The sequence below is a fragment of the Silene latifolia genome, chromosome 4 (genome assembly GCF_048544455.1).
Source record: "Silene latifolia isolate original U9 population chromosome 4, ASM4854445v1, whole genome shotgun sequence".
Taxonomy (NCBI): domain Eukaryota; kingdom Viridiplantae; phylum Streptophyta; class Magnoliopsida; order Caryophyllales; family Caryophyllaceae; genus Silene; species Silene latifolia.
The window spans coordinates 67,594,044-67,618,786 of NC_133529.1; the positions used below are offsets into that span (position 1 = coordinate 67,594,044).

Sequence of the window (24,743 nt, forward strand, 5' to 3'; positions counted from 1 at the left end):
CTAGTTTTACATCAGTATATGGAAAAGCACAAAATTTGTCATATATGCTCATGTGGATGATACCCCATTTTAACATTAAGACGGATACCTTGTCCTTTCTTGTTTAACAAGTCTCTCTTAGAACACTATATCCGTTTTGAGATAAAAACAGGTTAAATATGCTTTCACTTGCATATATAAGACAACCTCTTGTTAGTCTTTAAGCATTGTCAGTTTATATCTACCATACTTGACCAGTTGATCCATTTTAATTTTAAAACTGATATTACCGTCTTAAATAAGATATTTTTTTTATTGTATTGAGTTTCTTACCACCTAAATTTTATGGAAAGTTATAATAATATATCCGTCTTAAATGAGAATTTGGGTAATAACCTTGTCATTCTATACAGTTAAACTCATGGGAAAAGACCCCGGACATCTCATTAATGGTGCTCATTCGTGTTTCTTTCAGCCCCTTTCGTCCAGTGGAAACTTCCATTGTTCTCATAATGTACAAATGCACGTCAGACTTTGAAACTTGATGATTAGATTCTCTCCGTAGAAATTATAGCGTATGCGTCGTTAATTCTACTACATTGAATCTTAACTTTCTCGGGTCCGGAACGTCTAGGAGGAACTTATTAGTATTGCTTTTCTTTTGACTTCCCAGAAGTTGACGGGCATGATGGCCTCCGAGCAAGCATGAGGGCAGCTCTAGTGTTCGACAAGAATGTAGCTTCAGTCCCACAGGCAAGCAGTGGAGTAGTCATCAAGCAAGCATGGAGCAAAGGCGATACTAAGAACAAGAGCAAAATCTCAAGTTAATCAATATATCAATATCTATCTATCTATATTAATAAAGGAAGCTTTTTTCGAGCGATTATAGAGAGTCCAACTTTTCTAAAACGCTTTCGAACGTCCAACTTTTCTAAAATTGTAACAAACTAATAGATAGAATAATACATAATGAGTTTACCTTGATGAGGAAACGATATTTGTACCGAACACAACTATCTTATATGTGGAGTTATAGAGTCATAGCAATTCCTTTGTAAATCAAACTCACGCAAGTCAATTCAATTTTCATATATAAATAGCATTCCAAAGCGCTCCTCGAGGGTTCCTAGAATATTTTTCTGCACATAATCTTCTAACTTGCTATTATTATTATATTTGCTCAAGTTTTTATTTACTTTTGATTTTTCAGTTATACGATTTTATTTCTTCATATAGCTTCTTTCTCCATCGATTAGTTTTTATTGTATTTATTTAATTACTTTTAGTTTTATGGTTTTTTTAGGGAATGTTATGTTGAAATATGAAGGCTGAAAGTGATGGAAACAACACGATAAGTCGTCACCAGGTTTGTATATACCATTGCTGATAAATTTCCACTTATATGTTATTGTCTACTTTTAAATATGTTTCAGGCTTACAATCCTCTTCAATGAGAATTTGTTAACTTTTTTATTGAATAAATGAGTACTTCTAATATTTTACTATGTGGATTTGTGTATAGTATTAGTATCTTATAGCAATTACTCCTTATTTTCTTAAGACGGTTAAAAAATCAGTTCAACAACCATTTTCTTTTGTAACAGGTGATTGTAAGCCGTAATAGGGTCAGAGACGATAATCTCTTACTTAAGGAAAGATCAGAGAGTATTTGTGCATGACAAATATAGGTGTATGTTCACTGTTCAGAGTTTAGCAACTTTCTGAGGACTTCCTGTATGGCTATATGCAGCAAGTACCCTTTCCATCCGCACGAGGCCAAAACATGTCATCCAGGTCTATTATGAATGTTATAGTGCATCGCACGGGCATTAAATCTAGTATCTATCTATATTATTAAAGGAAGCTTTTTTCGAGCGATTACAGAGAGTCCAACTTTCCTAAGATACCTAAATAAATAATAATAAATACATATATAATTAAGATATACTTCCTTTATTTTAGAAATTGCAGATAATATTAGGGAGATAAAATTTGGTTTACTTACATAAAATCTCACGCACAAAGAATCCCTCATGCAATGGAATCCTATGTACGGTTGGACCTCTTCTTTGTGTGTGTATATAAACTGATCTCTACCAAGCATAAATTTATTTTCGTTCAATTCTTTCTTTCTTACGTTCCTCATTTCCTCTTTGTTTGATCAATTTTTTTTTTGTTTCGAATTATGTGTTTTGGTTTTTTATATGATACTATTATGTTTGTGAAACTAATTAATTTTCTCCCTTGATTCTTAATGTCAGATTAGAAGAAAATCAAGCAATTACTCACGTATATAAGTGGCGCAACCATTTAAAAAATGAGGAGCACTCTAAGCTTTAGTATTTGTTTTTTCGTGTTTATTTTATGATTCATAATTCATGATTATCAAGTTCTTTGTGACTAATCTCAATATCCTAAAAAAAAAAAATTAATGTTGATTTTTCGTGCATGCCGGAATAAGTAGCTGATGGTTTAGGGGTTTGGGAGAATTTTTATCTAAAACTATCATTCTTATCTATCTTGACTCTTCGATAAATAATAAACACTTCTACGTGGTTTTTTTGGTCTCACGAAGTGCGCACTTAGTCGCCTTATAATAGAGGGAAATGGGATTCGAACTTGGGACCTATTATCCACAATACCTCTGTCTTAATCACTAGACCAAGATATCTTCGGAAATACTTTTACATGGTGAAAGTAATCCTTTCAGAATTGACTAATGAATGTATAACTGCATACCACTATTTGCAATACAAAAGCGTTAGACAAATTCAAAATTCATTAACATAGAACTTCAACTTCAACTTCAAAACTTTAGTATGGCAATTTTACTTCGTCCAAGACAATATCCTCCACTAAAATAGAAGTTCAATTATACTTTAAAAAAAAACTTTGTAGTTATAAAATAAAAAATAATACAAAGTATATAGATTAGTACTCTTCGATAATAATACAACACAGACTAGAGTACTACACAGTGACCTTGTGACCTCTATTAGCTTATATAGAATTTCAACACCTTGCCGTAACAATAAAGACAAAATCTATCACCACGAAAGGAAACTCATTGCCACCGTTTACAAACGACAACTAAAATAACAAAAAAGGTTAATTACTTTTTCCAAATTGATTGTAAAAAGGATGAATTTTAGTTTGACTCAACATTAGCTTCTTTTTTTTGCAGTATATGAATAAGATGAGACTACACTAATTGAATTCTTTACTTTATGGGAATGAAGATACTGTCTTACTCCGACTCCAACTTTCTTATTAATAATATTAGTATTAGTACAATAAAATCCTTATCCAACCCTAACAGTTTAATGGTTAAAAAATCAACTAAACTATTGACTAGGACGGAGGGAGTAACATTCATATGCTTCTTCATCAATTCAATTCATATGCAAATATTATATGTCACTGGATAACAACAATTTGGCTTCTTCATCAATTCACTTCATATGCAAATATTATTCGTCACTAAATAACAACAATTTGTCAAACCTTTTAAACGTGCAAGGTTTCAATAAATTATTTGTTGATACATGAATTGATCGCAAACATGTTTATGAAGGAAAAGAAGCCAAACTAAATGGCTAGAAGACCATTTTCTACGACCTATAATCTTTCTTTAAAAATATTAATGGTTGAATACACATCTTTGGTAGAAAGTCTAATGTAATAGAGTACGTGTTTTTCATTACTACTATCCAACTCAATTAAAGTAGTCTAATGTTTGAAACTCTCATATGCATTATTTAATAATAAAATTGATAAGATAGTCTTTCAAGTTTATTCTGAGCTTAATTGATTTGGTTGACGACATTATTTGTAGGCCCATGCATAAAGTACCAAATATTGTGTTTTGTGTTTAGTTGAGAAAAGTTAAGCTCTTATAAGTTCAGTTGAGATGAGAAAAGTTAAGTTCCTACAAATTTAGTTCAGCTCTCATAAGTACAATTAAGAAAAGTTAAGCTCAATTCATACACATTTTTCTATAAGTTAAGCTCCTGTAAGTCCAATTCAGGTATTATAAGTTGAGCTGAGAAAACTTAAGCTCCTATAAGTTTAGTTCAGCTTTTATATGTTCACTTCAGAAAAATTAAGATCCTATAAGTTCAGCAAAGTTAAATTAAGTACAAATAACAGGGTCTTAGCGTATTATTACATCATAATCATAGGATATTACAAATTGGCACGGGCATCGCCCGGGCATTAAATCTATCTAGTATATATATAAAAGAGGCTTTTTTCAGGCAATTCTAGAGACTCCAACTTTAATGAAACAAGTTAAATAGATAAATAATAGAGAAATTAAAAAAATATTAATGATAAAATTTAAATAAGATAGAGATTAAAACATTAATGATAAGCTTAATAATCATAAAAGATAAACTTTTTAATAATGGATAGATTTATAAACGTTTTTAATTGTAACTGCAATTGCTCCCGTTTCTAGCTATAAATATAGCTTTTTTAGACTACTCCAGCCAATTAGTTTTGATTTTGATCTTCACGTTTTTTTTGCTTTGATAGCTTTGTTTGTCATGCACGTCTATCGTTTCGTCAATTATATGATTAACTGAGCATCTATGTCTATTTGTTATGCTTTTGTGTAATTACTTTTCCATATACGCTCAAATTGTCTAAAGTTTGAATCATATTAATCTATTTCTCTTTATTATGGCCAGATTATTGTACATCTTTTGCAAGTCCGCAACCGGATATGGATAGAGTAAAATATAAATAGAAAAGGTATGCACTATATTTTAAGATTATAAGCAATATTTTGAAAATTACATTTGAAACTCTACATATTTCCGAGTGTTTTAAAATATACAGAACTTTTTTGGATAATATTCGAAGATCATTTTATACTACGTCAAAACTATTAACTTAAGCTTTTCCACTATAGTAGGATCCTAATCTTTCTTGGATGCAATTTAATGTCACAAATCTCTCAAACGCAGTGCACTATATATTATGGTCGTAGGTACTCGATTCTTCAATGCGTTCTTTTGGGAATGAAGTAAGTCACATACAATATGAATCTTGCATTTGACGCGTGTCCGTCGTCATTGGATTATTAACAAAAAAATATTAAACTTAACTAACTTACGTTAGCCTACTGCCTACATGTTACAGGAATAATTTTGATGGAGATAATAATTGATTTAACATTAAAATTGTGAATGTAATTTGAAACTTATGATAAATCTCGCTAACTTCAATTCATTCTAATGCGTAGGCAAGCACACATAGTGACCATAATGATTTATACTCCGTATTACTTAACTGTCTTTCCCCATGAAGTTAAGGTAGCGTTAAACCTTTTTAACCGATGGTCACTTATACAAATTACTTAGATTATGAAATCAAATATAAAAGGAAATTTTCAACTGATATTAGATAGTGGAAATTTTGATCTAAATCTAAATAGCAAGAGTGCATTATTAGTGATTTTAAAGTCTATTAGGAATTAATCAAGCGATCATCCTTCATCCCCATGTGATTTGTAGTTTATTATCATAAACTTACAGTTACATTGCATGCACTACTCCCTACCTTCATTGCTATATACTTCCACACATGCATTATTTTGGAAATAGTTCAATCAAATGGGTTTTTTAAGGGAGTTTAGCATAAGATATTCAAGTGTTTAAAGTCTTGAATTCGAGTTGTTTAGAGTCTTGATAATTCACATTGGCAACTCAGACGTACAGTAATACCAACAACAGCTAGCGAGAGCCATGTTAGGTAGCGGGCCAGACAGAAGCGAGCATAAACAGAGACGACGGCGATCGAACAGAGTCGCTGACGAGTGAACAACAACGACTACAGAGGACAACCAGGGATGACGTGAGGGAGCAACACCAATAACGATGTTGAATGGTTTATTAGGGCGAAAAAAGGTTGACGGAGGGCATTGTGTATCATTTGATCTTGTGCGGTATCACAGTACTCGGTGAGGGTTGTGATGATGAACCCAACGATGGAACCTGGACCACTTCAACATCCTTCTGCGCTATCTGCGCTATCAATGTAGGCACAGTGCTCTTTTCCAACATATTAGATAACGCAGATGATGCCAAGGGTGGGGTAGTACTCTGAGATACAGTTGGCACAGCTTGAGCAGGTGGCTTGGAAGGCATCATATTTGACGGAGCCACGGCTAATGAAGACGACTGAACTGGCTGTACAGTTGATGAGGTACTTATAGAGCTGTTGACCACATTGCGTGTCTCAAGAGCGAGATAAGGAAACAGACATACATAAACAGTACATGTGCTTTACAAACACACATTCAAGGATTAGAAAGTGTGATCAAGTCTAAGGATGCAATGATTCAGATTCTCAAGGAACAGACTGGCCTCAGTGCCTCACCATGCAGGTTCCGTCTTTTGAAACCGAGTAAAATCTTCGCCGTCAGCTGTTGTTGGATGTTTGTCAAACAGCGGCTATGGACGTCCCTCATCAGATGCTGGCTCCGCTTATAATTAATTTTTTTATTAGAATAATATTATGTATAATTATCCCAATATTTATGCAAATTCTATCTACATACAATTTTATTAATTTTTTTTATTAGAAATTTATGGGAGGGGAGTATAATAACGCAAAAATTAATTGGAATATTAAAAAAAATGGAAGAAAGAAGGGATGAACTTTACCATTATTTTGGTGACTAAATATGTCAAATTACTAACATGTATGCATGCATATATATGTATCATGTATGTATGTATGTTGAAGAAATTGATTGGAGAATATGATTGTATTTAAACCAAAAAAATATATGGAAGGAGGAAGTATAATAATGTATGAACTATGAAATGTGGAAATTAGAAGGTCCATCAATGGCGGTTGAGGGACACGGGTTTTATTCTCTAGGGTACACGAAAACATGACCTGTACTTTGTTATGACGATGTGGTATTTTTCGTGTTTAACTTGCTCTGTCATATATAGTAGATGGAGCCTATATATAAGGTGTATATATAATAACATAATGTTATAGTGTTTGGGTTGGTTTAAATTATACATTATTTATATTTATTTTGAGTTTTTTACCCACTAAAACCCATACGAAGTATTTGCATTTTTTTTTAAAGTAAAATCATTAATATTAACCAACAAGACAATCAGCTATCTCGGGCAACAACTACTATCGGTAAAATATTATATGGATGTTAATTAATATTTATAATTATGAACACCGCTTAAAATGGTAAAAAAGTTCCACAACAATTAAAGGAGAATCAAATTTGAAACCCGTGCAACGCACGGGCAGGTGATTAAAATAAGATAAATTATGAGTATTGTGGGGTATTGTTGTGGGGTGGGGTGATTAAAATAAATATAAAAGTTTTCCAAATAAGGAAATAGGGAGAGTATTGCTTGTGAATAAACGAAAAAAGAAATAGGGAGAATTATTTAGAATAGGAGGGAGTATTTCCTAATATCTCTAATTTTAGTGTTTGAAAGAGGGAAGAAGTGTATTGGGCAAGTTAGCTTAAACAAGTTAATAGCGTGAGAGGTAGGAATGGCACAACCCGAATTGAAAATACGATATAAAAGACTCGGAGTCAATGAATATGGATTGAGGTTACTGACCCATTTATATTACAAACATGACACGAGATTTAATATGACCAGGTTTTGGTTGAGCATTGTAAATACCAACCAGACAAGAATGACCAATTTACTAAATTTATCCTAAATTGGTCATTCTAGAATTGTACTCCCTCCAATCCAATCAAATCCAAACTACCCACTTGCTTTTGCATTACGTTTGGTAGAATCTTATGTAATATTTTCAATTATATAAAATGATATTCTTTAGCTTCGCTCTAGGAATGACTTATTTATATTAATAAAAGAATTATTTGCCTTTACTTGAAGTCCGTACTGATTATTGTAACCGATTTGTTAAAAATTGTTCGATAAATACTTCTCGAACAAATATAAGTATCAAATACTGACCTTGATCCAATATATGCAAATTAAAATTCTTATGTAAAGCGGCCTTATTGAAAACGTTTGTAAAAAACATCTTTTAATGAGCCTTCGTATTTTCAGGTGCATGAAATTGGACTCGGCGAAACTGGTACAGTTAGGAGGGTGTGGTCCCAACAAGCGGGAGTATTCCAGTCCCCAACATCCCAAATTCAAGTCTTAAAATGCCACTTTGGAGGTTGGAGAAACCTATTTTGGGGTTGGAGTTCGTATGAGTAAACAATATTGGAAGGAACTCAATTATTGAGTTTTGAAGGTTTAAGAACCTCTCTGGAGGGTAATTCTTTGTTATTTATACGGAGTACCTTATTTGAGTAATTGAAATACAACTTTTGCGTATCAAGGTCTAAACAATTAGAGGAAGGACAAATTTGAAACCCGTGCAACGCACGGGCACAAAATCTAGTATATATATAAAAGAGGCTTTTTTCAGGCAATTCTAGGGACTCCAAGTTTTTTAAAACACTCTAATTATAATAATAATATTCTTTTGTGATAAGATTTATATAGTATATTTATCATCACAATATAAAAGTCGTCAAATTGTTAATTATGCCAGCATATACTTCCTAGAGTTTGTATTTGAATTGGAAAAAACAATTGGTGGCTGTATAAAAAAAAAAGGTTTCAAGCGTTCTATTTCTACGTGCTTGTGCTTGCCTACTTTGATTACTTTTTTTTCTTTGCTTATTGCTAACTATTATGATTATGATATGATATGATATGATGTATGCATAGTAAGTTCTTACTTTCTTGCCTAATTTTTTTATTTCTAATATCTAATGATGATTTTTGTACAACTTTTCTAGGTATATGCTGAACCGTTTAGGTACAAGATTGTGCAGTCATCATACAAGTAGAATAACAAAGATTGTCTCTTGCCTTACGTGTAAGTAATTTCGATCTTTTTTATGATAAATTTACTTTGAACGGTGGAGATACTGTCTGAATTGGTTAAAACGTACTTTTATTTAGCTCACATAATAGGTCATGCTACATAATTTCATGCGTACAAAAACCAGTAGAGATATGAGAAAACATCATTGTCAAAACAATATCTTTTAGTAATTCATTATTCTGTCTAATACAATATTAATGAAATATATAAGAGTAGGTGTAATGGTGGGTTTTAGTCTCGAGTTTGTCTATTGCTAATGCCCTAATACTCTAGCAGTTGTAAAGTGACTAGGATACATTGGTTTGAGTAATTAGTCTACATAGGAGATTAATTTCGAGTCTTTACTTTGAAAAGTTAGACAACTATTTAGTAAAAAAAAAAAATCACCAAACAATTATCTTTTATATTTTCATGTTAGGCCTGTGCACATGCATTAATGAAATTGTAAAGGCTGAAGCTCGGGTCTTCACTTAGAAAATTGGGATAATTATGAGCATGCTAATAATCCAAATTTGTATCTTGATTCCGTATTATTACTGACGTCTAATTTATCGACCCGTTTGCTAATAGTTGAACATGCGAGCGAACCAATTGTATATTCTTGGTTAAACCTTAATAATATTATATTGACGACTTGGAGTACTTATTCCAAGAAAACTAATTAAAATATTGTATGCTCAATCGATCATAGATAACTCCGCATTATTCCTGCATACGGTGCCATGTATGTGTTAGTCTTCAAGTGTAAAGACAATAAACTAAAGAGTTTGACTCTATACAAGTCAAGTACATATACTGAATCATATAGTGAAATCAAATAGATAAGCATTTGTGATAATATGAGTTGTTAATGATTATGCTTATCACCAAAGTTCCAGAAGTTCTATCATGTTTGTTGGAGATATTGTCCTGCCTTCAAATTGATTCTCAACTTGATATATTATTTCAGTTATTTTTATCTTTATTTTTATTTTTTTATAGTTATTGTTGTTTAGCATTATTTATTTTATCGAGATGTTTTGCAAAAGTTGGAGATTTTAACATTGCTCGAAAAATCTTCCTTAAATTCCATCATAATGTAATGGTTCAATGGTGTATAAATGAAGTACGGAGTATTCTCTAATCTCTTTGGTGAAGCACATTGATACTTAGGCACTCAAGAAACGCGAGGAAAGTATCTTATTTTTGTCAATTATTCTCTACTCAGATAGATCATATGAAAATTAAAGCGACCAACTAATATAGTGTAAATGCATTGCTTAAAAATAGTAGTATAAATACTTGAGCAATAATGAGACGCCTTAGTTAAATTGAAGTTTCAGTGCAAAACAAGTTGTATGGACTAAGTTGATACTACAAGAATAATGATATTGTAAGAAGTTATCACGATAGGCCTCAAACCACGACGAAAACAACTTCAAAAAAAATAACAATAATGATATTAATATCCATAATTTGTAGTTGTAATATACGGAGTTCATAAGATGAAAAAAAATAAAAAACACAAATATTGTTAAAACGACAAAAAGAAACGAGTCTTAGAATACACATTAACAATTGAATCTCTCTATTTCATAAACTACAACGTTCTCATAGTAGTTACGATAACCAATTATGTATTAATGTATACACCTTAAAAATATATTAAAGTTTGCTCTCTCTCCCTGTTAGAGTCTCTAACTTTTATCAACTACTAATACTAATCCTAATACTAATATAATATATTTCGAACAAAACTACCGCTATCAGATAGTAATTGAAAGACTTTAGGATATTCGTTGTACATAGTATACAATTAAATACAATATGGGTCATACTTAGAATTATCTTTCCATTTTAAAAGGGAAAAAACCAAATTACTAAATGACAAGTGGAATAAATTGAGTGTGAATGATCAAATTACTCATCAAATTTATTCTTAAAATAGAAAGGACAACAAATGACTGGAACACCCCAAAATAGAAAATGACAACAATTAACCGAGACAGAGGGAGTAGCATAGAGTATAAGTGTACAACTGCGTATTGCTTTGAGATATTTGAGGTGACCTCCACCATTTGGCATTGCATATTATGTTGTGATTTTTTTTTATAAATAATAATAATTAGGGGTGAATACTTGATACATGTGGTTGGTTAGACTTGAATACTTATACATTAGGTTGGGTAATAAAAATAAGTAATTTATTTATGTTAATATACGATGATCACATCAATTAAATTCATGTTCTTTTGGACTCAAAGTCAATTACTTTAAGTTTAATTCAGCTTTTATAAACTCAATTCAGACCGTTAAACTTCTACTTCCTCAATTTCAATGAATTCTATATATTTGTTTTTTGGGCACTATTCATGTGTGAGGAGAATCTCCGATATAACTTCTAAACTGTAACATAAGTATTCAAATTTTATAAGTTAAATTTAGAAAAGTTAAGCTTCATTCATACTCATTTTCCTATAAGTCAATCAATTGATAAGTTTGATTCAGCTCTTATAAGCTAAGTTCAGCTTCTATAAATTCACTTCAGAAATGTTAAGTTCTCATAGTTTCAGTTCGGCAAAATTAAGTAAAGAAAAACAGTTCCCAAACAAGTTTAAATACTTCTACGAATATATGAGTACATGAGGATAAAATTTTAGTACAACTCCTAATAATACTCGATACAACATCCCTCCAATTTTTTATGATCTTCCCTCTTTCTCTTTTCAAACAAGTTTGATTATCTTTCGTCTTTCCTTTTTTGATAAGTTTCATTCATTTTCTATTACAATACTTTATTTTTTCTTTTTTCCTCTCTTATTTTTTGTGCCAAAAAAAAGGAGGAAGATAATAAGAAATTGGAGAAAGTACAATATTAATATTACAAAGTACATTATACATAATTTTGAAGTCATTAGTTACTTACAACAATATAATTACATTTTTCACAAATTCACTTTAAAAAAAAAAACAATTTTTAGTAACCGTGCAACGCACGGGCACTAAATCTAGTATAACAATAAATCAATCAATATCTATCTATATTATTAAATAAAACTTTTTTCGAGCGACGTTTGAGACTCCAACCTTTTGAAACTACCTAAAATAATTATAAGTAAAAATATATTTGAAGATAATACTAATCTAATAAAATTATATCATAATTTAAGTACCTAAAATAATTATAAATAAAAATATATTTGAAGATAATACTAATCTAATAAAATTCTATCATAATTATTGTAGACGTAATTGATTAGAATTAAGAGTATCAAAAGTACTTAAAATAATTATAAATAAAAATATATTTGGAGATAATACTGATCTAATAAACTTCTATCATACATTGTGTAGATGTAATTGATTATAAGTTCTAATTTACATAAAGACTATCAATTTGATTATGTATTGGAGACTTACTCCCACTTTTTACATATATAAATAGGAGATATTGGTAGCCCTAAGACGAACTTCTTTTTACGTATTTCCTATCCCCATAGTATATTACTTCGTAGATGTTTTACGCATAAAACATATTCTTGTATTTATTATTATTATTTGATTATACTCCGTAATAGGTTTACTGATTAATCTGTCTTCATCGCAGGAAATATATATGAAGACTAAAGTACGGTATTCAATTTTTGGAGTTTTGACCGTCGAGGACTCGGAAAGGACCAACATTGAATTTTTTAACCATAAGGATAATTAGTTTCGTAACGGCTGTGTGGGTGTACCTTAGATGTTGAACTGTTGATTAATTAATTTGTTTATTTTTCTATTCCACATGTTTAACATGATTATTTTGAAATTTCAATGAGTTTTACGGTAAATTATTGAGTACTACGAAGGTCAAATGAATTTATATTGCAAAGTGATTGTTCACCCATTCACCATACAAATTTTAGAAATTGGATAAAAACAAATATGATGTTTTGCGGGAAATGTGTGACTAAAAATTTGAGTCTGTACGATTGTTATATCTGTCAAAGAATAAGAGGATTTCATTTATACAGTATTTTGCATATGTATATCTGTATAAACTCATCTGCTCCGATATTGACCCGTTGCCATTGGCCACTCCGCTTAACCAGATATAACAATCGTACGGACTCAAATTTTTAGTCACACATTTCCCGCCCCTGAAAACACAACATGCATTTGGTGTCAGCTTTTAAAGCTAAGGGCTCACGGTGTGTTATCGTAAATCGGAGGTTCTATACGTAGTGCCTATAAAGAGTCTTGACACTTGAGTAATGTTTTCTAGATTTTCGCCCCGTCTATGGAATACTTTGGTATAGTCGGGAAGTAATGTAAGGTAAGTCTGGTAAATTGATAATGTTGAATTTTGATGGTAACGATTGAGTTATTGTAGCTCAAATTAGTATTTAACATTATCCATCTCAATTTCAAGATACAAAAGGCCGGGTTTAGATTATAATTATCGAGATGTATATATGCTGAGTTATAGGTTGTTTGGTTATGAAATTTTTAACACTCAAAGCACGAGTATTTATAAACACTCCAACAGTACACTGAAGCAATTCGCAAGAAGCAGAGCAGCTAATGTTTTCCATTCTTAAATTATAATGGAATAAGTTTTTCCTATACTAAAATTGGACTTTGATAAACGCAATTCACAAGACGATTCCATTAATACAACAAAGACCCAACGCCTATTAATTTTTATAATTGAAAAAATAAATATACGAATAATAATAAAAAAAAAATCAGTTAAAAAGAAAATCAAACTCAATCGTCTTATTAGTCATATGTTGATTTACTCCCTTGTTTTTTTATACGGAGCATATCATTCTCACTTTTCGAGACGCTCATTTTTCATTTCAATGTCAAAATATAAGAAAAAATATATGACGTACGGAGTATACTCATATGAAAGCTTTCATCATAAGGAATTTAATAATAATTATTGCGTAAAATTAGTTTTAACTATTCGAGTGCTTTTAGTAAATTAGAAATGTATTAGGATATGACTAACTTAGTTAGTTTGGAGTTGGAGTTTGCATCGAGTCTCTTTGTAAACAGAAGTTGACATTTGTAATGGTTATTCTGTAACTTGGCGTTCACCGGTGGTTCAAGAGACAGAATATTACAAGTGGCTCGTGCATCGCACGGGCATTAAATCTAGTCTAGCAAATATATATTTGAGGCTTTTTTCGAGCGACGTGGTAGTCTCCAACTTTTTAAAAACACCTAAATAAATTTAAAAATTAATTACTTCCAATTTTTCTATTAGAAATAGGAAATATAATCATTTACAATTTTCCTATTAGAATTAGAAAAATAAATTTTAAAATTACTTACTTAAAATTTTTATATTAGAATTAGGAAATGATTAATCATTTACAATTTTCCTATCAGAATTAGAAAATGATTTTTTAATATTAGTTTACTTACTATTTTAAAATTAACTTTTCCAACTTTTCTATTGGAATTAGAAGATTATTTCTTAATATTCGTATTTATTTATATATATGAAAACCTCAATTTACTATAGAAAAAAAACATAGATATATTCGTAATCACCACTTTTACGGATTATTCATTATGATAATTCACAATATAAAATGTCTGTCAGCTCCAACTTTTTTAAACACTTAACATAAAATTAAAAATTAACATAAAGGATAATATAGAAATAGTGTTTAATAAAAATTAACATAAGAATAATATAGAAATAGAGTTTAATACTGTAATTAGCTAAACATCATATTTTAAATATTATATTTAATAACTTAATAGTAGTCTCAAGTGAGTCAAGTCTTTGTAATCAATCTGAGTGACTTAATTTTGTTTAGTACTAATTAACTACTCTCAATAATGCAAATGAATTCCATAGCAAATCTATCAATCTAGAAATTTTGTTAAACTACCTGATTGCTTTCTATGACAAGTTGTAATTGATCATTACACGAGCCATGCATTGCGTATTTTATCATTACCAGAGCAATCATGCCTATTTTATTCCATCATAATAATTTATTTATCCTTTTAATTTCTATGAGTAATATTTTACTCAAATGTAAAAAAAATGTAAAAAAATGATTAGGACGGATATAGATCTGACAAAACGAGCCAACCGGGTCAGGTTTCGGATTGGAATCGGACAATTCAGGTTTTCAAGAATTTGATTTAAAATGAGTCGGGTCGCGTAAGTGGTGGAGCTAGGGGCTAGCGGGGGTGAGGGCGGTCAGAAATTTCAATGTTTTAGTTAAACTTTTCCAACTTTTTTCGAGTTTCCCTTAAACCATCATCCATTCGCTCCCCCGCCGAGATATTTCGTTCCCGTTAGGGTTAATTCCCGCCTCCGCCACTGGGTCAGGTTATTTCAGGTTCGGGTCATTTTCGCATAGGTTATTATCACATTATTTAAGGATAGTAGTCAGTTCCAACAATAAACAATAAACATTCGGGTTGAGTTATTTTAAACATTTTAGAAATTTGATAATTACATTACCTAAAGTATTATTCTAAAAGTTATTATAGACATTTTGATAATTACAAGGAGTATTATTCTAATTCTGCAAAAATTTGGAGTACATAAAATTCTTTAATGTTCAGTTCGTAAGTATAAGAAAAGTAAATAGATAGAGAATATAATGTTTTTGATGAGATCTCTCAAAATAATCATATAATATGAAAAAAGATAAATAGAAGTAAGACAAATATAGGTTAATCATCATCTTTAACGTCTTTTCATATACCCCACATTAATATGCTATAATTATTATTTTATTACCCAACCCAATGCAAAAACCAAATGAGGTATTTACCTCAAGTTGTATTGCCTTTTTACTACTGTGAATTGATTTCTTCTAATTTAACAAAATTTCATTAGGTTTCGATTTAAATTGGGATGCCTTCATGACCACTTGGATGGATTTTTTTCTCCCCGTTTGTTGATAAATGTTTTCTTAATTACGTTTCTTTATATGTTAACATGCGTTTATGTGTTCAAATTGTAAAGCCAATTGGATTTTTGTATTCGGTTTGATCAATTATAAAAACATCTTAAAAATATTATCAAACGACATTTTTAAGGAAATTTTAACATAAACATTTTCAAGTTTACACTACCTTTTCACAAAAATTTCAAATTTTAACAACTCACACGATTGCCCCAAAAGAAGGTCAATCTCAATGGCAAGTAGTACACTCAAAAGGGGTAAAAAACGGTACACTTGGCAATCCAACTAATACACACCAAAAGAGTAGTAGCACAAAAAAGGCAGCTACATTCATTTTGTGCCATGGGGAATCAGGAGGACCCTAATAGACTGAGTGGTCTTAAGAGTGTTGGCAACATATCAAGAAGAGCAATGAAAATGAATAGAAGAAAGTCACTGCGAGTCCAAAGGGTTTAACACTGAGTTGACCAAAACCACCAAATGATTAAGGGGAAAAGATCAGAATAAATCAAGACATTGATAATAATAAACACATGAAACACATGGTTGAGCTGGGGAGGAGAAGTTCAAAAAGAAGGGATTTAAGAGGCTTAAGGATGTGTTGCATCTATATTAGTCGTTTATTATACTTTAGATACAAAGATCAAAAGAGAGAGGACATGTACATGTTGTACGTAAGACATGCAATATTAAACGAATTAAAATAGAAATGTATTGTCATTTTTTGTTTTGTTTTATGAATTAAACCTCTCAAAACTTCTATCTAAGGTAAAAATATGTTATCTAATAAGTGTCGATTAGTTTAGCAATAACTACTATCTAAGTAATTATAATTGTTAATCAAATATGTTAGCATTAAAATTGATCTGTAGTCTCATTTACACAATAAAGAATAAAACGTCCTTGCGCATTTTACATTTAGTCAATAATTTTAGAATCCGTGCAACGCACGGGCATCACACTAGTATACTCTATATGTAATACTCTGTATTCCATAGTCCTTAGCTAAGAAGTCGCGGCTGCTAATGTTCAAATGTTAGAATAGCTTGTTAGCTACCAGTCTGTAGTAAATGATTTTGTAGTCTTTAGCTATGTTATCAGAGTCTGAGCAATTGAGCACAAAATTCTTAATCTGAAGCAAATATGGCTCGATCTAAGAAATTCAATAATAATCCTTCAATTAATTTGGGACAAAATTCACAAAAAAATGATACTAATAAAGGTAAGGGTAAATCGGTTGCGAGGCATATCAAATTCTCTTCGCTTGACTCTGAATCAGACTTAGATTCAATTGTTGAGGATGAGGAGCTTGAGGAGGAGATTCCAGTGGAAGAGACGCAGACGGAGGAACCTACTTTGCCATTGCTCCGTATTCTACAGGAGGATGTTGCGGGTGAGATTTCTTTATGGTCAACTTCTATTTTTGCTACATCTTAGGTGCAAATCCTCCTAGTAACGTAATTAGTGGGTTTGTCAAGAGAGTGTGGCCTTCAAATGGGGTTGATAAGGTTTCCTTTCTTCTAAATGAAATTTTTTTTGTTCGGTTTAAAACAAAGGAACAACGGCAAAATATTTTGAGTAATGGACACTTGATTTTTGATAATAAGCTAGTTATCATTACGGAGTGGAAACCTGAGTCTGAATTGCTGAAACATGATGTTAAAAGGATTGCACTGTGGATGAAACTTTATGGCTTGGATATCAAATTTTGCGGAGTTAACTGTTTGAAGAAGATATGTGGACATGTGGGTCAATACATTAAATGTGATGAGGCCACAACTAATAGGGATTTCATGGGCTATGCGAGGATTATGGTGGAGGTGTAAATTGGTCAACAATTTCCCACTGAAATCCGTTTCATTGATGAGAATGGTAAACCACAAAGGGTGAGGGTTGTTTATAACTGGTTGCCCACGACATGTACTTCTTGTAAGGGTATGGGACACAGAACTGAGGTTTGCAGGAAGGGGGAAACTGTGGGAGTCAGGAAAGTATGGAGGCCAAAAGTTCGAGCTCCTGCCACATCATCCCAAAAGAGGTCAGAATCATAATGTGCAAAAGCAGCAAGTGCAGCAGAAGCAGTAGACTACAGTGGTTGGGATATCTTCTAGGGCAATACCTATGACACCTGTGGTGCAAAGGAGTGTTGGCCTTCCACGTGCTGGTAGAGGACCTGAGGTGGAGCAATCTATGCCCAGAAGATTTCTAACTAGGTTGATGCAGGGAGGTACAGGGGATAGAAAAATGTTTATTCCTGGAGGACTGTCATTTATGGAATCCCTAAGAGCATCCGCAAAGGTGGGAAGCTAACCTCCCCATATGCCCTCTGTCTCCTCAAATGGGGAACCCCATTATTGCACACACCCTCCCAACAAATGGGGCTCCTCTATTTGTAGGGAAGGTCCCCAAAGAAAAAGTAAGGTGTTTTGAGTTGCTTTTGGGGAGGCTCCCAAATTTTTGGGTGTAAATTAATATTGTTGGGGGACCCCATTATTGCATAGATGTAAATATAAATTAGGGAGGGTAAATGCAAAAGTTAGTGGAAAATGAGGTGGACGAATAAGAGAAGGAAATAGAACATATGGGGAGCCTCACCTTTGCGGATGCTCTAACCTTCTCCCTTCAGAAATCTAAAGCAAATTTGATTGAAAAAGTGGTGTATGAGAAAGGGGAATTTAGTACTATTCACTCTGATAATGGGTAGTTGTGGTTTTTGGAACATCAGGGGAATGAATAGTAGTAGTAAGCAGAATGAAATAAAATGGTTTCTGAAACAAAATAAAGTAGGGCTTTATGGATTATTGGAAACTAAAATTAGGAGTAGGAATTGGAATAAGGTGAGCAGCTATCTCTATGAAGATTGGGCTATTTGCACTAATAATGGTTGTCATGAAGGTGGTAGGATATGCTTATTATGGGATCCTAGCATGTTTTCTGTAAATGTTTTGGATATTAATGCTGAGTGCATTCATACCGAGGTGGTTGATAAAATCAAAAGGAAGCAATTTTGGTACACACTGGTATATGGGTTTAATGAGTATTCTGCTAGGGAATCTCTTTGGCAAAGTCTGAGAATGTATCATAGTGGAATGAAAGGTCCTTGGCTGGTTGGGGGTGACTTCAATTCTATCATGGTTGTTGATGAGAGAATTGGAGGGGGCACCTGTTACTAGAGCAGAGATGAGAGCAATGACTATGGCTATACTAGAGTGTGAGTTGTATGATCTAAAAAGTGTTGGATCCTTTTATACTTGGAATAACAAGCATGAGCATGAGGGGAAGGTTTATAGCAGAATTGACAGCGCATTTATTAATGATGAATGGCTAAATGAGTGTAATACCCCGTATTTTTATATAATCGAGTAAACGGATATTATTATATATTAATTATTATGTATTTTATATTACTAATTGAATTACGAAATAATAGTTGAGTCGAGTTATTTGTTTAGTCGTGTTGATATCGTAAGACCGAGTTACTCGTAAACTTGTTGGGACGGGTTTAACTGAACGATAGCTTACCCATTTACCAATCACGTTACCCATGACCCATTTACCATCTAACTTGATCTTTACCCTAATTTTTAACCTAGTCTTACCCTAACCATACACACGCCTCCCTCCTTCACCAACACCAAAACTTCAGATTTCACGCATAGAGAGGGAGAGAGAGTGGCCGTGAGTAGTGACCACGCAGCAAGGAAGAGCTAGGGAAGCTTGTCGACGTTCATAGGCGGCTATAGGTGGCCGTTATGGTGGCGGAAAGGTAAGCAGTTAACTCCCTTCCTCTGTTTCGTTTTTCTGTCAGGTTTTGTTGAGGGTTGTGCGTGTCTTGGTGAGGTTGCTGGTGGTTGTTGATGGGGTATTTGGGTAGTGGGGTATGTGACGAGTATAGTGGTGGTGGTTAGGGTGGTTTTGGGTTGTGGAAATGGCGGCAGGAGGGGTTGTCGACAGGGGTAGACACAGGGGGGTTTGGTTACGGTTTTCAGGCGATTTTTAGAGGGGTAAGGTTTGGGTGGCACCACCGTGGACTAGGGGGAGGTCGAAACGGTGGTGCTGTGGTGTCTGTGTGCGTGGGTTGGCAGCGAGTTGACTGGTGGTTGTTTGGGCAGTGGTTAATTAATGGTTACGGTGGTGGCAGGTGGAGAACGAGGGGTGTTGGTGATGCGTGGTGGTGAACCAGGCCAAATGGCGGCCTTGGTTTGAACCGCCCCGGCAAATCGACCCTAGTGGGGGTGGCCGTTGGTGGTTGGGTTGAAGTGGGGACCACGGCTGGTGGTTGACACGGCCTCGTGGTGGCCTGTGGTGGCGGGTGAGCGCGTGGGAAGGGGGTTGTGTGGATGACGGGCTGTTTTGGTTTTTGAAGCGGGTTTTCGTAATTCAATCGTTATTTTTCGTAATGGGTCATATTCTTAATTAATTAATTAATCCCCGAGTCTTCTAAATAATTTATTTGAGTTAATTCCCGAGTACATTAAAATAAGTAGAGGCGGGTTTGAGTCGGGATTGTTGAGTTGTTCAATGTTTGATTCAGATTCTTTTAATCTTATAATTCATTTAATTATCATATTAATTATCCAATTTAATTTCCGAGTCAGTTAAATAATTCAAGTCGGGTTTTGAATCGGGTTTGTTGAAATAGAAAAATTACTATATCGGGAAAGTTTCCATTTTTAGGGAGTTCTATCATTAATAACCCTCTATCTTGGGAACGGGAATAGTGAAGTAATTGTTATCATTATTTATCTTTCAGAGAGCGATTTCGTGGTGAAATATTATTGGGCATCTGTCCATTGGACTGCTTAACTGCTTAATTGGATTTGCTGGCACTTGAGGTAGGGAAATACACTTGTCTTATTATCGTCATTGTTGAATTGTGTTGACTTGATTCCTGGTTGTTGACTTACGTTATGATTTATATACGGGAAGTGATTGACTGAATTTATCGTATTGAGTATGATATCACAACATCGGGTAACTGGCATGACTTTATGATTTAACAGTTCAGTGATTTATATACATATTGCATTGCATTAATTACTGTTGAGCATTACATATGCATTGGAGTTGGAGGAGGATGTGGTGGTGACGATGTTGGGATACGATGTGATGTTGTGATAAGGCCCAGGCGGGTTCTGCAGGACTTGCCCTGGTGTCCTCAGCTGCGAGCTGGCAGATCGGCTACGGTCGATATATATATAGTCTACCGGGGATCGGTATGGCTGGGTTGTCCGGGGTATGAGATATGAGATATGAGATATGAGTTGAGATGGAGATGGAGGTGACGGAGGAGCATGCATATCATATTTATTGTTTCATTGTTTTCCCTACTCAACCTCGTGGTTGACCCTGTGTATTCGTGAACACCTGTGATGAACCATAATGGGGAGCAGATTTGACAGGTACTAAAGATTAGCTGACTTGGGAGCTATGGGACGCGTGAGGACTTGGCCAATCTACCTAGAAGTCTAGACCACATAGAAGTTTTTATCACTTAATTTATTTTCCGCTGCGGGTTGTATTTATCTTATATTAATTATTAGTTGGATAATTTGTAATAAACACGTAATCGTTAAGTTTTAATTTAAAGTACTTTGGTATTGTTGTACTTTGTTATTCACTACCTCGGGAAACCGAGATGGTAACAGTCTGGTTTATTAGGGAATGTCTTGCTAAAGGCTCCTTCATAAACCGGGGTGTTACAATGAGTTCCTTGGTAGTGTGGCCCATTTTCTACCAGAGGGCTTATTTGACCATTGTTCCTGCTTGGTAAGTTTTGATGATACTCTTATTAGCAGAAATTCACCTTTTAAGTACTACAATATGTGGTCCAAAGCCCAGGAGTTTGATGAACTCATTCTTAATGGGTGGGGGCAGGCTATTCAGGGTACTGAAATGTTCAAAGTAGTCATTAAATTAAAGAGATTGAAAAAGGATTTGAGGAAACTGAATAGTGAACAGTTCAGTGATATTGAAAATCTAGCTAGGGTTGCTGAATTATCTCTAGCTCATTTTCAAACTAAGCTCAGAGAGGATCCATTGAATGAAGAGCTTTGTAATGCAGAGAAAGCTTGTTCTAAAGAGGTAGAGTTTTTAAGCAAGGTCAAAACTGAGTACCTGAAACAAAAAGCTAAAGTGAAGTGGATGAATGAGGGAGATGACAACTCTGCTTTCTTCCATTCCAGTATTAAAAGAAGGAGGGCTATGAATAAAGTGTACCAAGTGAAGGATATGAGGGGGAATTTGTGCACTCAACCTAATACTATTAAAGTTGCCTTCGAGGAATTCTATATATCTTTGTCGGGTACATCTAAGCTTGTGACCCCAGTTAAGGCTGAAATTGTGAAGCAGGGAAAGTGTTTGACTAAGCAGCACATTAAGACTATGTTGGCTCCTGTTACCTATGAGGAGGTTTAAGAGTCTATGTTTTCTATTCCAGGGAACAAAGCAGCTCCTGGGCCTAATGGTTATAGTAGCCAATTTTTTAAGGATTGTTGGCATATTGTGGGGCAAGAGGTGTATGGGGCTATTCACAGAGTTTTCCAAAATGGTAAGTTATTGAAACAATGCAACAACATAGTTCTTACCCTTGTCCCAAAAGTTGAGGTTCCTGATAATGTGATGCAGTTCAGGCCCCCCATTGCATGCTGCGACACAATTTACAAGTGCCTGTCTAAAGTGATTTGCAAGAGAATGAGTAAAATCCTCCCTGATATTGTATCCACTTCTCAGGGTGTCTTTATTAAAGGGAGGGATATTGTAGGGAATATCTTAATCTGCCAAGATCTAATTAGGCTCTATAACAGAAAAGCTTGCTCCCCAAGAATGATGATGAAATTGGATTTACAAAAGGCATATGACTCAATTGAATGGCCCTTTGTAGAGGATATGCTAACAGCTTTAGGGTTCCCTGAGAGAATGGTGACAATTCTTATGCAATGTGTCTCCACTCCTTACTCCATAGCCTTAAATGGAGACGTTTTTGGTTTCTTTATGGGGGAAAAGGGGACTTAGACAGGGAGACCCTTTATCTCCCCTCTTATTTACTCTTTGTTTAGAGTATTTGAGTAGAGTTCTGATGGTTACTCAGAAACATAGTAGATTTAGGTTTCATCCATTATGCAAAAGGGTGGGCCTATCTCATCTTTGTTTTGCTGATGACCTGATTCTGTTCTGTAAAGGAGAAAGGGGTTCTGTTGAATTGTTGTTGAATGCTTTCTCTTTCTTTTCTAAAGCCTCTGGCCTTTAGATGAATAGGGATAAATCCAGCTTTTATTGTAATGGCATGGCTGATGGGCTTATAAAAGAGATAGAGGAGGCTACTGGAATGAAGAAGGGACACACTCCCTTTAAATACCTTGGAGTGAGTGTCACCAAAAAGATTATCAGTTTTGGATTGTAAGTGCTTGGTTGATAAGGTGGTTTGCAGAATCAGAGTCATGGGTACAAGACATCTTTCATATGCTGGTAGAGCTGTCCTGATCTCATCTGTTTTCAGTACACTACACAATTATTGGGCTCGCATTTTTATTTTACCAAAAACTTTCATTAGGAAGATTGAAGCAATATGTAGAGATTACCTTTCGTATGGGAAAGAAACCAGAGACAGTCCTGCTGGTGGCCTGGGAGAAGTTGTGTAGGCCAAAGAAGCAAGGTGGGTTAGGGTTTAAGAACCTAATGCTCTCGAATATGGCTGGTATTGCAAAGTATGTTTGGTGGATTGAAAACAAAGAGGATCACCTATGGGTTAAGTGGGTTCATGCTATATATATTAAAGATAAATCCTGGTGTGACTATAAACCTTCTTCAAACTCTAGTTGGGCATGGAGGAAGATATGCCAAACTAAAAACTTGATGAAGGCTCTATTTTTTTATGATTCCTGGAGAGCTTTAAATACTCATTACACTTTAAATACTCATTACATTGTCAGGATGGGTTATTCATGGCTACTCCCAGATTCTGCTACTGTTACTTGGTATCCTTGGTGGCTTAACAGATGGGTGGTGCCTAAACATGGCTTTATTGGCTGGCTTATGGCTCATCAAAGGCTGTTTACTCAAGATAGATTGCAACACATGAATATCATTCTGAACAATCAGTGTTATTTGTGTGGAGCGGCTACTGAAGATCATACTCACTTGTTTTTTCAGTGTGAGTACAGCAAACAGTGTAGCAAAGCATTGTTGGAGCAATCAGAGGTTTAGCTCCCAATGTAAAAAACGAGTCATAGGAGTTATTTTGGCTACTTTGATTTATCATTTATGGATGAGTAGAAATAGGAGTCGTGTGGACTATCTATTGTTTAGACCTGAAATGTTGGCATTGCAGGTCAGGAGAGATGTTAGTCTAAGGTTGCGGTCTTGCAATCTTAAGAGTAAGAGGGTAGATGTAATCAATTGGGTGAATGAGATTTGTAGTTGATAAGGAAAGTTAGTTTATAACTATGCCTTAATATTGCAGTAGGTGGATTATACATCTGATGTCTTACCACCAATTCATAGTTTCTGAGCATTATAATAAATGTTTTGAGTTTTGTTTTAAAAATGTTGAGTTTTAATATAAATTTTTTGAGTTTATTTACTTAAACATTAAGCTCTAAAAAATTGCAATAATACTCAAAAACATTACATATAAGTTCAGTAAAATTTAAGTTTTGACCAAAAAAAAATTAAAATCTAACTTATAAATTTTAATAAGCTCAAAAAAACATACATATACTCAAAAACAAATAAAGTTTGTGAAAATATGCTCAAAAAATATAGATATATGCTCAAAAACAAAAAAGTTGGAGGTAATACCTCCAATGTATGTTCCTTTTTCTCTTAATATTGTAATGTTTTGAGTTTTGAGCTTTAATAAAAAAGTGTACATTTTCCCAAAAAAAAAAAAAGCAATTGAGCACAACAAATAAAAGTTCAAGAGCTAACTACATAAAATACAAA

General features: G+C 33.6%; 2 protein-coding genes across 2 annotated transcripts in view; one reads left to right on the forward strand and one right to left on the reverse strand.

Annotated features, from left to right (window-relative positions):
• Window positions 1–371: 371 nt before the first annotated feature.
• LOC141652278 (uncharacterized) overlaps window positions 372–24,743 on the reverse strand; it is a 29,514-nt gene continuing 5,142 nt past the window's right edge. Inside the window, exon 9 of the mRNA XM_074459808.1 lies at window positions 372–778. The gene's annotated coding sequence lies outside the window, so the exon portion shown is untranslated. The remainder of the gene's footprint in view (window positions 779–24,743) is intronic.
• On the forward strand, window positions 18,981–22,217 carry LOC141651606 (uncharacterized). Its single transcript, XM_074459310.1, has 4 exons — window positions 18,981–19,082; window positions 19,609–19,662; window positions 19,886–19,941; window positions 21,599–22,217. The coding sequence occupies exons 1-4, from the start codon at window positions 18,981–18,983 to the stop codon at window positions 22,215–22,217; spliced, it is 831 nt and encodes a 276-aa protein (XP_074315411.1).

What these genes read in the sequence shown, in the direction of transcription:
- LOC141651606 (XM_074459310.1), top strand. Translation starts at nt 18,981, where the DNA reads ATGAGAGCAATGACTATGGCTATACTAGAGTGTGAGTTGTATGATCTA. An exon ending in AGCATGAGCATGAGGGGAAG is followed by an intron (nt 19,083 to 19,608) that starts GTTTATAGCAGA and finishes TTTTTCTGTCAG; the next exon opens with GTTTTGTTGAGGGTTGTGCG. An exon ending in TGCTGGTGGTTGTTGATGGG is followed by an intron (nt 19,663 to 19,885) that starts GTATTTGGGTAG and finishes GTGGGTTGGCAG; the next exon opens with CGAGTTGACTGGTGGTTGTT.